Raw genomic sequence first — 16,355 nt, forward strand, 5'->3', positions numbered from 1 at the left:
TACTCTTCACTCAAAATGTAATACAGACACGATAGACAAATGAAAAACAAAATTCGGTGGGAAATCCTGAGTGAACTGCCCTCTAAAACTGGTAATCAATAGCTTGTATCGTTTCAAATTAGTATTCATAACGCATCCCATTTATTCACTAGATTCAAGGATAGGATACCAAAACCAATAGCTCTAGACTTTCATTGTTTTCAAGGATATTAATTTCCAAAAATTCTGTCCGTTAACAAAAATGTTTCAAATCACAATAAATCGTAAAAATTTACAGCAGCCAAGTAGCTATAAAGTCAATATACCGAGGAGGAGTGTACCTGACTTCGAACCCAGCGATTATAAGCTATCAAAACCACTATAGAATGAAAGCCATTTCATAACTGAAATGAACTTAAGTAACAAACTAAAGTCATGACACAAAAGATATGTTCTGGTTTGGAGTTATAGCATGCGTTATAGCTCATCGCATGTCGCAGGGAAACTCGATCCCTGGCTGCAGCTTCCCATCCATATAGGAACCCGATCTCCGACAGATCACCCTTCACCTGATCTCGCTGTGCTCCCTGACGCCTCGTGCCGAACTGGGGGGTCGCAGACGAACACCTTCTTGGCGGGGCATGAGTCCGGCATCCTCATAACATGCCCGAGCCATCGTATCCTCCCGGTCTTTGCTACCGTCAGGATGTCTGGTTCCATCCTCCGCTGTGATGGTCCAAGACTCTTGGCCACATAGGACCACCGGGCGAATCAGTGTGCGATATATCACAGATTTCGTGCGGTCTCGAAGTCATCTGGATGTCAGCAGACGATGAAGTCCGTAGTAGGCACGATACCGCTGCACAGTGCGTCTCTGTAATTCGCTGCTGACATCATTATCCGAAGTTACGACATTCCCAAGATAGCAGAATTCCTGCATACGCCTCCGCCTCAGCCTCCGCCCCATCAGTACGCCTCAGCCAACCCAGAATGTGCCTTGGGGTAGGCTTGCTCCGTTGGTTGTTGACCACGGAGAGTTTCTGGCGCAGCTTAACCATTACCACGAAATGGTCCGAGTCGACGTTTGCGCCTCTGTACGTTTTCACGTCGATAATATCCGAGAAGTGCCTTCCGTCTATTAAAATGTGGTCGATTTGGGAGTAGGTTTGTAGTGGTGATCTCCAGGTGTACCCGAGGTTCATGCTGGGAAAAGGTGCTGCGAATGCTCATGTCAGCTGGTGGGCGCTGAAGCTTCCAATTGTTGGTTTATATGCCTCCTCCCGTCTGACCTGAGCATTAAGGTCTGCGATGACGATCTTCACATCATGTTGGGGGCAGCGGTCATCCTCCCTCTCCAGCTGCGTAACGAAAAGCTCCTTCTCGGTGCGGACTGTGCACTTTTATGATGCTCAGATTGAAGAACCTGCCACGATTCCTAAACCTGCACATTCTTTCGTTGACTGGTCATCATCCAATCACCCGTTGTTTCATCGCACCTAGCATCATGAACGCCGTACCGAGCTGACGCACCATTGAACCCTTCCAGCTGAAGTGCTACTAACACGAAGCCGCGGGCCTGCACCTCATCCAACAGGATTCGGGTGCTTCCATCAGTTGTAAGGGATCTACTATTCCAAGTTCCGAGTCTCCAATCTTAAGTCCTTTTTCCTTGCGGGGGTCTGTATCGATAGGTCCAGTGCGGTATATTCTGTTGTTGCCCTTTCGTTGTGGTAGTTGTTTTCTAGGGAAGGCTTGCAAGTCCTTTCCCCAAACTCCCTTCGGATGCAAGGACAGAAGGGACAACCAGCCACCCCTAACATGGAGAATAGACGCTGGCCATCTCCACCCCCGCTCAATTTAGCCATACTACCCATCCTCCTAAGGGGTTTTTTCAAAAAAAATTTACAATAAATCTAGTTTCAGAAAACATGCGTAACTTTTTGTTTATTAAAGAAGGATGCCTATTAAACACTTAAGTGATCACACAATTATAAACAACGTGCATGTAGTTTTTTGTAAGACTAATAGAATTGAACCTAGAACAGAACATTGTAGAGTTCTAACAGAAAATGTTTTAAATGAAAGGGTAAAAACTATATTTTCGTCATTCTGAGTAAGTTTATAAGTACTTTGCATTGATGGTGGAATAATTGCTTAATAGTTGTCATTGTGCAAAAATTCAGTAAAAAAATATCGTTATTCCATCTTCCATTTCGTCTCAGTAGGGTAAGATAAGTAACATTTTTCTTCAATGATACTAGTCTATTATTCATTCCTTCTGACTAGTCACACATGTGAAAGGTTGAAAGCCACTCATGCATTAAAAATTTAAAATTTTTACCAACTTAGTACTAATTTTAATTTAAGAAACATTGCACATAATATAAGCATTTCGTTGTACTAATATCATAGGATAAAAAATGTATAAAAGGCACACCTTTGCATAAACCCATCACTTAGTTGTAGAGTGACCATTATGAGGAACAACGCTAAGGAGCAAATCTTCGAAGTCGGTCTGCTAACAGATGGAACTGCTTTACATTCAGCTCAAACCTTCAACCCTAGCTTCCGATACGATGAGCGAAAGGTCAACCACACTGCTCCGTTAAAAAACCCCCCAAGAACTACCACGAACAGCTTCACCCGCCAGAGTTATGCGAGACCGGATAAGCGATAGGAAGAAGCCGGATGTTACCGATTCCGGCCGTTCGGTAGCGTGCGCACGTTGACAGTGTGTGTGCGAGTGTGTGGGTTTCCGGTGAGGATTTGAGCCGGTGCGAATCGTTCCACCGGATCAGGTGTCGAACGGTGTCGGACGGAAAATTGTGCCCAAATTATGGAGCCTACCTACCGGTGAGCTACTACTACCAGTTACTACCACTGCTGGAAGTACAAACACAAAAAAGCGGTCGCCCGTTCTCGGTATTTGCCTTTAAAGCGGCGTGCGAATGCTCAGGAAGGAAAAGCGGAAAACCAACAGACTATCAGCGGTCATAAATAATAAATTGAATTATCATTATTAATGTGCAGCAGGTATTATCATTTCCCTATAGGGAGGCCTGATTAATATTCATGTTATATAATTTTATGAATTTGTTGTTCCTGCTGTCGGCTGTCAGCTGGCGGTTGAATCGTGCCCGACCGTCCGCGACGTGCCGTAGCGACGCGGTCACCCGGTTCGCTTATTTACGATTTCGATCGCGAATTTCCGACCAAATTATGGTCCACAAGCCGTGCTACCCGAGCCGAGCCTCCTTCTGCCAACATCGAAGGGCACAAGGAACAAAACACTCAAACCACTCGCTCCAAGACACGGAACGGGTGGAATGGATTTAATTGACTGACTGTTGGCGAGTGCTGGGACGATTGCTATTAGGTCCTGCTTCCTTTAAAATAGCTAGCACACATCTGGAAAGCACATTACATCTTGAACCCGCGTCTAGTGCCGCATGTTTTGCTGGCGTCCCGAACGCTACTTTACATTTTGCATCCGCCCCAACATTATTTCCCTGCAGACATACGCCTCAACCGCGCCACACATCGGTCGGTCGATCGGTTCAAGGGTTACGATTTGTGCTAAATTATGCACAATCATGTTGATCCCGAGGTGCCCAAGCTTCAGTGCCCCGTTCAACCATTATTCATCGTTTCACCTCCGTTTTAAAAACACACGCACCCTCGCGGAAGGAGTCGGCAATGAAAACAACTCACTTTTAAAGCGCGTTACCAAGACGCGATGAAAATAATGATCCACGCGCCAGGGCTAGGAACCCTAGGAACCCTTGGCCAACCTGGGATTTTGTTGCAGCATCCTGCACCGCCCAGAACGGACAGCCCGAGCACAACCCGCATAAGCTTTGTCCCCATTTATTATGCAATGTTTTTCGTTCGGTAAAAATGATTAGGAATAGCAAGCGCTCCTAGCTCGATCGGTTCTTCCGCGAGTGCCTTGGACCGGGCGGGTATACAACACAAATCACGCTCGTCCAAACGACGTCCCGCGTGCCAACATCGATAACAATTTATGCAAAGTAAGTATCAACAGATTTCCAACTTCCCTGATGGGAAAGGTTTATTTTGGGTGCTTGGGTTTCCAACAGTGACGCTGATGGTGTTTCCATGTGTCGCAAAGCGGTACAAGATGTTCGTGGCTCCATGGTGCAAGCGAACCTGGATTATGAGTTATTAGTACATGGTGTAGGACTTGATGGAAGGGCGATTCTTGTTATAGGTTTTTCTTAATATAATTATAATGATAGTCGCTTGATGCTTTGTATATGTTGTATAATTTTAACTTTAATAAGGGAATGTTTTCCATTCTATATTATTCTTCGATTACCTTCTTTTCTACTATTTTTTGAACATCATTATCCAGCAAATGCAAGAAATCTATATAGCTTTGTGATATTGAAAGATATGAAAAGTATTTTTGTCCCAAGATTCTTGGTGGTCTTTTGCAAAGCGGTTAGCAAACTGAGTTTAATTCATTGGTGTGATACAGTTCAAAAATAGCGCAGAGTTGGCAGGTAATTCTCTGGTAGCACTCTGCTTGGTAAGACCGATTTTTTGACTAAATAGTTTTAAATTGACAAAGACTAATTTGAAAGATTCTTTGCTGAATGACCCCGCGTCATAAATTGATTTGCAGTAAAACAGTCGAATAACTAAAAATGAACTAACCTCAACAAATACAGACATTCTCTCACCGCTAGCCGTATTACTATTTTGAGTTGTTAACAATTTTCTCACTTCCGGAAAAAGATAAAAATATCAAAAAGGGGAAGCTTCCTACCACCTAACAGAATTGTGGACCTTTGAAATAAAGATATAATAACGTGTAAAACGTTAAGAATTTTTAACGTTTAAAGGCGGTGAGCGAATGTCCAGATACCGGTTAAACGAAGTCAAGGAAAGCCAGAAGTTGTAGGATAAAAAAGAAGAATTGTTTTTTAATGTGATGCATCTTGGACTCAGGCGTCAGTTTATTTGTTTGGTTTTGGCTTTAACATGAACAATCACTAAGGGAGAGGAACTGGGTCTGTTAATACGTAATAACTTTAAGACGATGGGCTCATCACCCATAGTCACTTGACCTCAGAATACAGATGCACTCGGAACGGTAGGTAGGAAATTCTGATCCCTTCACTGTGCTTTCTTTTGCAAGATGAAGCATTTATTTGAGTAATTCCATTCTTATAGGTAATAATCATGTAAGAATTAAAGGGTGGCCCGATGGTTAGATGACATCAGGAGGGGTTCAAACTCAATCCGTGACCTAGAAGGTCGCTAAGCCAAGGAAAAGACGCAACAATCTACAGCAATTAAAGGAATAAAATTTAATGACAAAATATTGGTAATAAAGAACCGATAAACTGCTTGTTTGATTTGTCCGCAGTTTGGCATATTCTTTAACAAGGCAAAATTATAAAAAATTGCAAACAAATTTTAGATACCTAGTCGTCTGATATGATAGGAAAAATGGGTGAGGGTCACATGTAGAACAACAGGCAAGAATCATCGGAGAAAAAAACATTGGCTGCAAATAGTTTCAGGATTCTGATGGGATGCGCTTCCAACAGACATTTTGCGACTGTTTACGATACTATCCGTCTGTGAAACCGTGCTATTTCTACTAGAAACTTCTTATTCTTCTTTTTGGCTTAACGACCTTCTAAGCAAACAGTCCTCACAGAACAGCCAGTCCGGATGGGATTTGATCCTCGGTCCTGCCTTTTTTAAGACCAGCGCCTCTGTCACCTATACCACTGGACCGCCCCCACCAGAAACTACAATTCCTTTTTAACAATTGATTGTAGAAGTGACAGCGGAGACGAACTTCACATGCTAGAACTGGTGTTCAAATCCCATGTGGACACTTATGTGGCCTCCTATAGTATCGTCAAGTGTAGCATATCTGCTAAACATCGCACTAGAGTATACATTATTTCGCATACAACAAGCGTTACGTACCATTATACGGTGAGTAGAAATTTACCAATTTAACATTACATTACATACATTCAGCTATTTTGACCACGCGCACGCCTTAACATGAACACTCAAACACTTACCAGCGCATCCGGCTTGTGAGTGACATACATTGGACGTACGTAAACATTTTTGTACTAAATTCAATATGAAAAAGAAAAACCAAAAAGGAACAAATATCGGTTGCAAAAAACGAGCAACTACTATTGTAAGAATTGGGAATAAATAAAGCGGTCTAGGAAGCCTCCCCACAGACAGGCAGATGGAGAGAGGAGGTATAACAAGCTAAACCTTGCGTTCAACTTTTTCTAGAGGTTTGAGTGTCCCCCTACCCAAGGTAAGGCTTCAAACCTCCAACATGCCAGTAAGGGATATTCCTTCTGAACATCCAAAGTCACCTGGCTGTCTTGCTCCACCGATGAGCATCGAGAGTCTCCTGCCAAAGGTAAGGCCTCGTTGTCTCCAACGTTCTTGTAAGGAAGATTCTCATCTAGAATCTCCAGACTGCCAGGACAGTCAGATAAAAGAAAGATATTGGTCCGCACCGCTAGCAATCACGTTGTTCCGTTCTCGTCGCGATTATAAGTCCGAGTTTCTTCTTCTCCACAACAAGGTGTCCGTAGAACGAAATTCTTCTTCTTATCTTCTTCTTATTCTGGATATCTTTTTGCGAGCAGACACGAAGAATATTTCAAATGATCTTCGCTACATAACAGTTTACAGATTTTTTGTGGAAAAGTATAATCATTAAAATACTCAATATATTTATTCATACAGACGGATTTTGAGGGATCGATTTCCGCTCACGTGTTTATCCGCACCATCGGTGCATGGCTCGCTCTTCCAGAGCATGTGGGATGACGATAGATTCGGAAGATTCCTGCATTCCATCTTGCCACAAGGTCCTGGTTTCACGGGCTTAACGACCGGTGGATCGTGTGTTTATTCGCATAATGCCTAGACTGCATCATCACATGCCTAGAGATGAATGCACATTTTCTACATATTTTCGGCAAGACTCAGACTTTTAGCAGCCGTTCGGGCATTAGGGAAAACCCTCGCTGTAACGATGCGCGATTTTCTGGGTCAGATGGTTGCAGAACCAATGATACTGAAGTAGTCAAGTCACATCTCCAATGATTCAAAAATGGGTAAGCAAATTTCTGTAGTTCTCCGATACTGTTGTCAGCATCAGGATAATCGAAGACTTCTTTAGACTGAAAAGAACGCTTAAAGTATGCTGGTTTGTAACACACCATCAATGATAAATAGCGTGTCGATGCGTGGGAACTGGCAGCAAGAAAATGAGACGATCCAAAACATTATCATCTACACCACTCGAACCAAAGGACGAAACAATCGCAAATCAACACACCATCAACCAAACCCACCCCGGGAAAAAGTGCTTTTAAATGGAGGGAGAAGGAAATATATCCCAACCAGAAGCCTTCTCATGAATTGCCTGGCCGTTCTTCAGGGAATAAATTAAATTATTAAACTATAAACGATATTATGTTTTTGATACTTACATGTGTCTCTGAGGCTTCCAATACAGATGATGTCGTTAAAGCCTGAAACTGAAATTACAAATACTTACACTCGGCGTAGAGTCCTCACATAATTGTGATACATTCAATGGGGAAGAAAACAATGAACACGAAACAAACCCTTCTTGGTTCATGGTCATGCTGATTTAATTATAAAATCTCGAAGTTTATTAACTTATTTTAAATGCTTACTCATTACTACCTGAAGTAGAAAATAAAACTATTTCACTAAACTTCTGCTAACCTCTACTGCCCATTCCCATTCCCCGTTCCCCAAAGCTCCCGCACGCTGCATTCGTAACCGTGAACAAATATCCTTAAACATGCCCTAGACATAAAGAAGACACGCATATGTTTGTATCTGTGCACGTGTGTGTGTGTGCTTCTGAGAGTTTTTATGTCCCATAACCGACCACAGACGCCCGCTTCCCGGTATTCGCGTGGGGCCGGTAATATTACTACTTCACTGTTGTTTTGTATTATTTACTTACATTACTTTATGCTGCCAATATTGGGCGACACTCACAGACACGCACACACACACACGCACGAACACACATACACACATGCTGCGCACTGGTTTTACCTTTGGTTATGAATTCATCAGATCAGATCAGAGCGGGTAAAAATGGTGATTGCAGATTGTAATTACAATAGTAATAATCATAATAATAGTAAAAGGGCTTTTCGACACACCGCATTTAATAAAAAAGAAAAACGTATTATTCACTATCAACGAACAAATACGAACGTAGGGCACGTATTACTGTAACTATGTTATTATCATACAACGATACAGGGGTTGTGTAAAATAAATTAAAAGTATTTTACGTTAGCGAATATTCGCTCGGCAAAACGCAGGCAAACACTAGGCCGTGGAACCGTGAGTTTCCCGCAAGCCATTCTGCCGCCCCGTCCTGCGAGCCCTTTTTTAACGATGAGTGAGTATTTAATTCGGTATCAGAGATTCGTTTGTTTACTGCATTTTCGACTTTACATGTTTTTTGTTTTTGTTTTTGCAATTTTACTAGCTCAGTAGTTGTCTTTGTGTGTGTGTTACTGTGGTTTAAATTTAAAAATTAGACTTAGCTTCATAAGTATTAATCAGTACTGGATGTTTGTCTGCGTTTTTAAGAGTGTTTCTCTTTTGTTTTTGTTTTTGTTTGCTCTTCTCCTGTTGTCCTCTTCTGCGAACCTTACACGCTACACTTTTTTTTTATTATTATTTATTTTTCCACTTTTTTTCTCACTTTCCTGCTTGCTTGTAACGAGCCTTTTCCATGTTTTTGCTTGTCTGCTCGCGCACTGTATTTACACACACACACTTTCAACTCAACCTGCTTAATTTGATTTATGTTTCTTTGTACACTGCGTTTGTTTTGTTACCTCACCTTCGTTAGTTCCTCTCCGTCTCCATGCCTTCCCCTAGCCACCACGCACTAGCGCTGGTTGGCTAACTGTTAGCTATGTTTTGTGTTTCGATTGTTACGTTTTTCACTGTCATGGTTTGCATTTATTGATTTATAACTTTATTTTGGATGCTAGCTCTTGTTTTTTCTTGTTTGTTTGTTTGCCGGTTTTGATTATCCGTCTCAAAAGAAAGGAGGCAAAAAAATGGAAAACAGAATGCTTTCACACAAGCGTTTGAGCTGCGGAGAAGATGGCTTCCGCATTTACCAAAAACGTATGCGTTTTGAATGTTGAGCCTCCGCTTCCAGTTTGCCGCTCACTTTGTAGCTCTCACTCCGTTTCGCTTAACCAACGCGCCGGTTTCATGCTTCTTTTTGTTTACATAATATATGAATATGAACCCTTTTTAAAGTGTGAATATGTATATATATATTTATATATATTTATAGATGTATGTATTTTAGCGCTGCAAACCCGCCGCACCGGTATGGTAGCATTTTGAAATTCTTGATTTGTTTTGTTTTTGCTTGTTTTATCTTTCATTGTTTTTTCTTCTTTCTTCTCTCTTTTCGTTTAATTAGAGTACTTACAGCAGCTTTTACGAAGCTTTTCCTTTTCAGTTTTGTTTTACTTTTACAGCGATGTACTTCCACTCGCTCACTTACTCACAACCGAGCAACGTAAATGGGTTTTCTGCAGGTCAATGAACGGCAGTAATATGCATGTTCCGACCAGGCTCACTTAGATGTATCGATAAAAGTGCGCTACTTACAGCTCATTCCGAACACCCGCTACCTTTTTTTTCCTGTTGGAGGTGGACGATCATCATCACGGCACGACACGATCCTTATCCTCTCCTCGGGTAAAGCTCACTGCTAACAGCTAACGGCCATCATTCTTTCTAGATCCTTTTCGCGTAATTACACATTATGCTAGCAAAGTTTTATCACAGTCAACACAGCGTTCAAACACGCTATAATGAGGCGAGGGAAAAGGGGAAGAAAAAAGAGTGAAGGAGAAAAGATTAATTGTCATTCAAGACATTGTTATCGTGCTCTATAGCTGTGTGCTAAGTTTAAATTAAACTTATATCCTGTAGGTCAAGAATTCAGCAACAATCAAAGTAAATACATTTGAAATGTTTAAGAAAAGTCATAAAAACTGATAAAAGCAATTACAATAGAAGTTTTCATTCAAAACTCGTAAAATCTAAACGTTTCATTGCTTCCGAACTTTCTGATATCAGCAAACAATAACTTAGAGGAACTAATTTCGGCAATATAAAAAATTAGAGCAGCAAATATTGCTTTTGTATTAGTCCAGTAAGACATCATAAATAGGTGCAGAATTCTGAATTATCTATAGCCAAAATTTGAGTTTGCTATAACATAATGCGCCTGGACAACACATCACCAGGCGTGGTCTCTAGTGCCCTCTTGCCAAAATTGCCTTAGAAAAGAGTTGAACTGAAATAATGGCGGTTCAAGCCCTAAGGACGCTTGGGACTCATTTGTTCCGGGCGAAATAGATGTCCAGATCTGCTGACAGGGAGGCGAGCATTTTGGAGAATATTTAGATACAAAAATCCCACCAGGAAGCGCCCTTGGCGGTGGTGGTCACAAATTGACAACCGAGAATGAGTCTGGGATAACACCAAGTGCAAGGAGTAAAGATATTATTGATATTGTTCGTCATTAAATCATCTCAGACTGTGTTCTGGTGATCTCAGGCTAAACATGAGAACAGTTTATCTAGAAATTCCAAATCTCCATCGTTTTCAAATAGAGTTTGGTATTTTTGTGCAATCAATATCTTCAAAAAAGACATCAAAAGAATCTAAAGTGCTTTGAAATTGGAAAAACTGGTAAAGAGGAGAAATTATGGAACCAAGCATCGTCGAAGGTATGAAACAGCTCTTTTGTATTTAAGATTTCATATTAAATAGCTCAATTTTTATAGTCTCTGTAAAAATACACAAAATATATCACCGAATGCATTCAAAAACTTACCTTCTTATTCATGAGAAAATTACATCTGCGCCGCTTTTGGCAACGTGGAGTCGCAGCCCGCATCCCATCTTACACCAAATGTCCATCGGCATCGGTGAATCCGAACGAAGCGTTGAACGAGCTCAAATTTGTACTGCTCGGATCGTACGTACCGATCAGCAAGCTGTTACCCAAACTGCTCGCTCCACCCGTGCCTCCGTTCGCACCACTGGCCGCCCCAAGGAAGGTACTGCCAACCAGCGGAAGTCCTGGCACACCACCCACCAGCGGGACCGGCGATGGGTTCTGCACTGCAATCAGTTGTGCGCCGTGCTGTAGCTGCTGATGCTGGCTACTGTTGCTGGCACTGCTGTTGCGCTTCGGGTCCTTCAGGATACCCTGGAGCGGTTTCGGTGCTGGTACGGGCGCTTGCGATGGCACAGCGTTACCGATGATCGTGTTGCTCAGGCTGCTGCTCATGTGCTGCGGCGACGAGGAGCTTTCATTCACCACGGACTGGGCGTGGTAGGTGACGTCCGGCGGTGGCACCATCGGACGAGTTGTGCGGGTTAGTGTGCCCGTGTTTTTGGGCAGTGCCGGTATTACTGGTGGTGGAGGTGTCGACATCTCCATTGCTGAGTAGTCTTGCTGTTAGTGTCAAAAGGGGTATGGCAAAAATGGCGGCGTTCAAGTAGAGTTCTACAATTTAACGATCGTTTATACACGTACCATTGGGGGATAGGAGAGATAGCGATCGCTGTTCATGTTGTAGTAGGACCCATCAAACGGTGGTCCAGGGGACGGAGCTGTTACGTAGCTGCTGCGTTCGATCATCTGATCATCGTGGCTTCGCTGCTGATAGTTCACCGGGTTGTGCCGTGGATGGGGTAAGGTACGCGCATAAGCTACGTTTTTAGTAGACAATAAATAGAAGTCAGCAGTTATTCGATTGCACATGAACGTGAGCTCGTACATTCGGATAAGAACAATATTCTTGATGAGCCCTTTTGCGTTACATCGAGACAAGAAAACCGTTTAAGTGAAACCCACCTCCATTGATATTGTTAGGGTACGGGGGTAAGGTGCCCTCCTTTTGGTAGCGTGGTGGCGGCATGTCCCCATTTTCCACGAGATATGTCGAAGCAGATTTGCTGGTAGTGTCATCCTGTTAATTGTTCATTGTCACGATGAGTTATACGAAGGTGCAGTGCGAGATGTGACCGTGCGAATTGTTGGAAAAGAGAGCAAATGAAGAGGAAAGTGAACACACACACATAGACGTTAGACTTCCACTTATAGGCCAGCAGGACTTGCGAGCGGGCACAAGTATATCTGGGTTAAGAGGCACCTACCGTATAGTCAGGACGATTAGCGTCGGTTGAGTAAGCGTCACTCTTTTCCGAGACACTAGACAGCGTTTCGCCTGTAACAAAATGCAATGACGTTTAGTGTGTCGTACTTGACAATAGAAGAAGAAGAGGCACCGATTGACATGCTCTGAGCACTGTTCTAGTTTAGCTAGAGTCTCTTCTGGCGTAATGCACCGAGCTGAACGTTCTTTTCCGTAAATGAGATATTCCTTTGAACAACTCTTCAATCATTTCGAAACGCGCGTCATGGGTTAGTGGAAGATTTTGAATTTAGTTTCCGCAAAGTTAGAAGTTCAAAAAAACCACAGCGAGATGGTTAGAATTTTCCAAAGAAATTAGCTGCCAAATGAGTTGTTTCGAATTTCCCGGTTGTGGGTGTGTTAATTTATGTGAAAATTATAATTCCTAGCTTACCTTTTGCTCGTTTTCGTACGATACACCAAATCACTAGACCTGCATTGACTGCTAACAGACAGAGGGCCGCTAGGGCTATGCAAAATATAACAAAGCTGGGAATTTCTGCACTCTGCACCATTTCTGGAACATCCACCCCGGGACCTGCTTTAGAAATTATAAAATAAAGAAAAATAAAACAACATAAGCAAATTAAGAAACAAGCAAGAGAATTTAGAAGAATAAAATAAACTACAAATTTAAACAAAAATCACGAAAAATTAAATAAAGACAAAATACAAAACAAAAATAATTGGGAAGAAAGGCGATTTGTTGGGGAAAATTACATCTACCGAGTTATTGTTCGATCTTATCAGTAAACATCTGCAGTTCTAGAACCAACTTACTTCTAACTTAGAACAATTCAAACAGAACGATCAATTTTCTTTAAATTCTTTGAAAATTTCTTCAGGCCTATGTATTATGAGGACATAAGAGGCATCAATTCTTAAAGTCAATTCGAGCTATTGCAGACCAAATGCAAGCTATAAACTATCAAAATGACGATAGAAGACATAAAACTGTAATGTCAATAACATGGAAAAAACTCATGGTACACAATTTCTCTTCGGTCCCACCAAATACACTGTGTATTGGCAAGACATTTTCAGCCTGAAATATATTTTTCAATTAATCTGAAAATTCAAAATATTTTTGTTTTATAATTATAAGGTTTATATTCCATCCGGATCATTCCCCCTTAATGAAGACTTGATTATCCAACTATTTGATATCAGTAAGTTGAGCAACCATAGCGATGATTGGCATGACCAAGCAGGACGTTAATCCAAGGGGAAGAATAAAAACCCGTAAAACAATTCAAATAAACCAATTTTTTTATGACATTAACAAAAAAAAACAAATAAATATGAATACTACCTACTCCCTACTACAAACACTGCATGAAAAAGCTAACAAATACGTTTGTTTGCTTGTTCGAACAAGGATAAGGAGCCAGGACACATCGTCAAACTCAATTACTCCGTGCAAAAATAACTAATAATTGAGTCGATAACAAAAACACAAGAGTTCGTTAAGCCTATTACAACGCTTTTAGGTGCAAAAGGAGTAACAAAAAAACTAACAAAACAATGTTTTCCATCAATGTTCACATTTTTGTTTGCTTTTCGTTCAAAGCTTTTTTCGTTGTTGCCGATATTCGATCGACAAAGTAAAAGTAGATGCGTTAACGAAATAAATCGATTTTATTTTCCTCCCATTCTGTGCCCCTCTCTATCTCTTGTTATCCCTTCAAACTCTATTTTTCTCTTCGTGAAACATTCGAGGAATAAAGCGTCAACGTCATCGGAATAGTAACTTGTTACTTGTCACAAAGCATCATCACAGTGCGGTGCACTCTATTGAAAGCGATTTTCTTCTTCTGATCCCACTACCCCGGTGCCACTTCCGTGCCTGGCGTGTCTTTGTGTATGTGCACGCGCGGAGTGCAATTTGCATCGTTATCGTTTCCCCTGAATGCACCCGTAACAAGTGGCTAATGGTGCGTTACCGGAATCGGAAGCAATGTATCGATCCGTCACTAACCTCCCAAGCAAGCAGTGCAACCATCATTAGCTGCATCGTTGTCACTCGTGGCAGAAGAGAGAGAGAGAGAGACTGAGAGATGGAAAGGGACAATGCAAAGGGGGCGATGAGAATGATTGATAGATCGATACATCTGATGGAAAGGCAAAGATTCAACGCATTGAAGAAGACGACGATTTGACGAACTAACTCCCTTATTCCCTTTCCTTGCTAGCAAATGTCTCACGAGAATCGTTGACGAGCTTGTGCGAATGCGGAAAGCACTCGGAAGACGACAACCGCGCCAAACGGAAAAGAACGCTCTGCCCACATCCATTTGCCACCGGCATTCAACCGGACCTCGAACGATAAAACCCAGAGTTGCGATGCGATGCGGCACAGGACATTTACCCCGCTTGATGCGCTTGTGAACGGTTCGCCGATGAATGCAGCATCCAATCAGGATGATGTTGAGCAGCACGAGACAGATACCGGCAGCGACGCCGATTAGCAGCACGATACCGGATGCACCGATTGCGCCACCGGTCGACTGAGACGTGGCCGTTTTGCTTCCAAGCGATGAGGCTGGCTGTGACGGTGGCGTGTCTGATGACACGATTTTGGAGGGCAGTTTGGGAAGGAAGTTTATTACATCATCAAGGTACATTTAAGATTATGTCTAGTCTATGATGGGAGGGGGGATAGGGGAGGGAGACGCATTCCCCAAACCAGGGACACTTACCTTTCGTGTGAGCCCGTGTTACATCGGGCAGATAGCGGCTGGAACCAAGCCCGTTCGATGCCATGATCGAAAAGACGTACAGCGTGTTCATGCGTAAACCTCCAATTGTCAATTTGTACGAATTCGGCTGACTGTCCTCGTACCAGTAACGGTCACTGTTCACCTCCCGGTATCGGATGCGGTAGTTCGCCTTCATGCCACCGTCGAACCCGGGCGTCCAGGCAAGTGTCACTGAGTCGTGTGTCACGTTCAGGACGTTTAAGCTTACCGGCGGGTCCGGTGGGGAGGTCACATCGAGCCGTACCTTCTCCTTCACGTTGCCCAGTTCGTTGCGGGCAATACACTCGTACAGACCGTAATCGTTGGACGCGACCCGTTCGACGACCAGTATCGATTCGTACGTCAACGCATCGATCTGCTTGTGCTCGACGTAGAATTTGGCGGACTGATTCACATTTAGCACCTGCCCAGAGCGGGACCAGTAGAATTTGGGTCTTGGAGCGGCCTGTGCCCTGCAAGGCAACCGGGCACGCTCACCGAAACCTGCCGCGGCACGTAACATTACCGGTGATTTGTCGATTTCCGGTGCAACTAATTAGTGGTGGAGAAATGGGAAAGATTACATAAAGCGGTTATCCAAATTGTTATCCAGTTTTCGGAAAGGCCACAAACTGTAGCAAGAGGCAAATAGAACAAACGAAATAGAGCAGACGTGCAATCGCTTACATTTCACAATTAATAATACGTCCCGGCTGGTCGGATTGGCCACACGATTATCGGCAATGCAGCGGAAATTGCCGACATCCTCCCGGCGAGCATTTTTCACGTGCAGATAGCTCGTCCCGTTCGCGAACGTGGTGGACGTTTTGATGGTCATATCGTACCCGATGCGTTCCCACCGTATGTGCTCTTCCGTTAGTGGTTTTCCTGTGGAAAATGCACAACAAATTGTACCATTGAATGGAATCGTTTGTATTTTCGGTGACCTGATTTTGTAACACACTTTGGCGCTTTAGTCGACAAACGTACAATACCCGTCCAGATTGTAGTTTTCCACTTACCTTCGACTGTACAGGAAAGCATTGCCTCCTCGCCCGGACTGACGGTAACGTTTTCCGATATCGATTGTATCGATGCACCATCTGTTGTGAAAGGAAGCAAGCGAAGGAAATAAATTTGTCAAAAAAATGTCAACAACAGCTCATAGTAAAAATATTTAACCTAAAAATACTGATCAACACATCTTCGTCTAACCTCACTGTTCTGGGAAGTAGACCATGTGTGTCAGCTTCTTCTGTATCTCTCTCTCTCTCTCTCTCTCCACACCGAAACAAGCCTCCGCCATTCATTTCGG

The 16,355-nt window shown here is 42.8% G+C and overlaps 2 protein-coding genes across 5 annotated transcripts in view; one reads left to right on the forward strand and one right to left on the reverse strand.

Moving 5' to 3' along the window:
- Positions 1-16,355, forward strand: part of LOC126556339 (integumentary mucin C.1-like) — a 521,191-nt gene that overhangs the window by 211,781 nt on the left and 293,055 nt on the right. The window lies entirely within an intron of this gene.
- The window catches only part of LOC126568766 (nephrin-like), an 80,426-nt gene continuing 73,856 nt past the window's right edge, over positions 9,786-16,355 (reverse strand). The window contains exons 16-24 of one of the 2 annotated variants that reach the window (XM_050225375.1): positions 16,063-16,143; positions 15,728-15,928; positions 15,002-15,592; positions 12,697-12,840; positions 12,265-12,335; positions 11,963-12,077; positions 11,642-11,817; positions 10,934-11,560; positions 9,786-9,897 (exon numbers count right to left, since the gene is read on the reverse strand). In XM_050225375.1, the coding sequence (XP_050081332.1) occupies positions 11,003-11,560; positions 11,642-11,817; positions 11,963-12,077; positions 12,265-12,335; positions 12,697-12,840; positions 15,002-15,592; positions 15,728-15,928; positions 16,063-16,143 (1,937 nt within the window). In that variant the 3' untranslated portion in view covers positions 9,786-9,897; positions 10,934-11,002. Of the gene's footprint in view, positions 9,898-10,933; positions 11,561-11,641; positions 11,818-11,962; positions 12,078-12,264; positions 12,336-12,696; positions 12,841-14,670; positions 14,866-15,001; positions 15,593-15,727; positions 15,929-16,062; positions 16,144-16,355 lie in introns of both variants that reach the window. The other variant, XM_050225374.1, reaches the window with a different exon arrangement.

The sequence above is a fragment of the Anopheles maculipalpis genome, chromosome 2RL (assembly GCF_943734695.1).
Source record: "Anopheles maculipalpis chromosome 2RL, idAnoMacuDA_375_x, whole genome shotgun sequence".
NCBI classification, from domain to species: domain Eukaryota; kingdom Metazoa; phylum Arthropoda; class Insecta; order Diptera; family Culicidae; genus Anopheles; species Anopheles maculipalpis.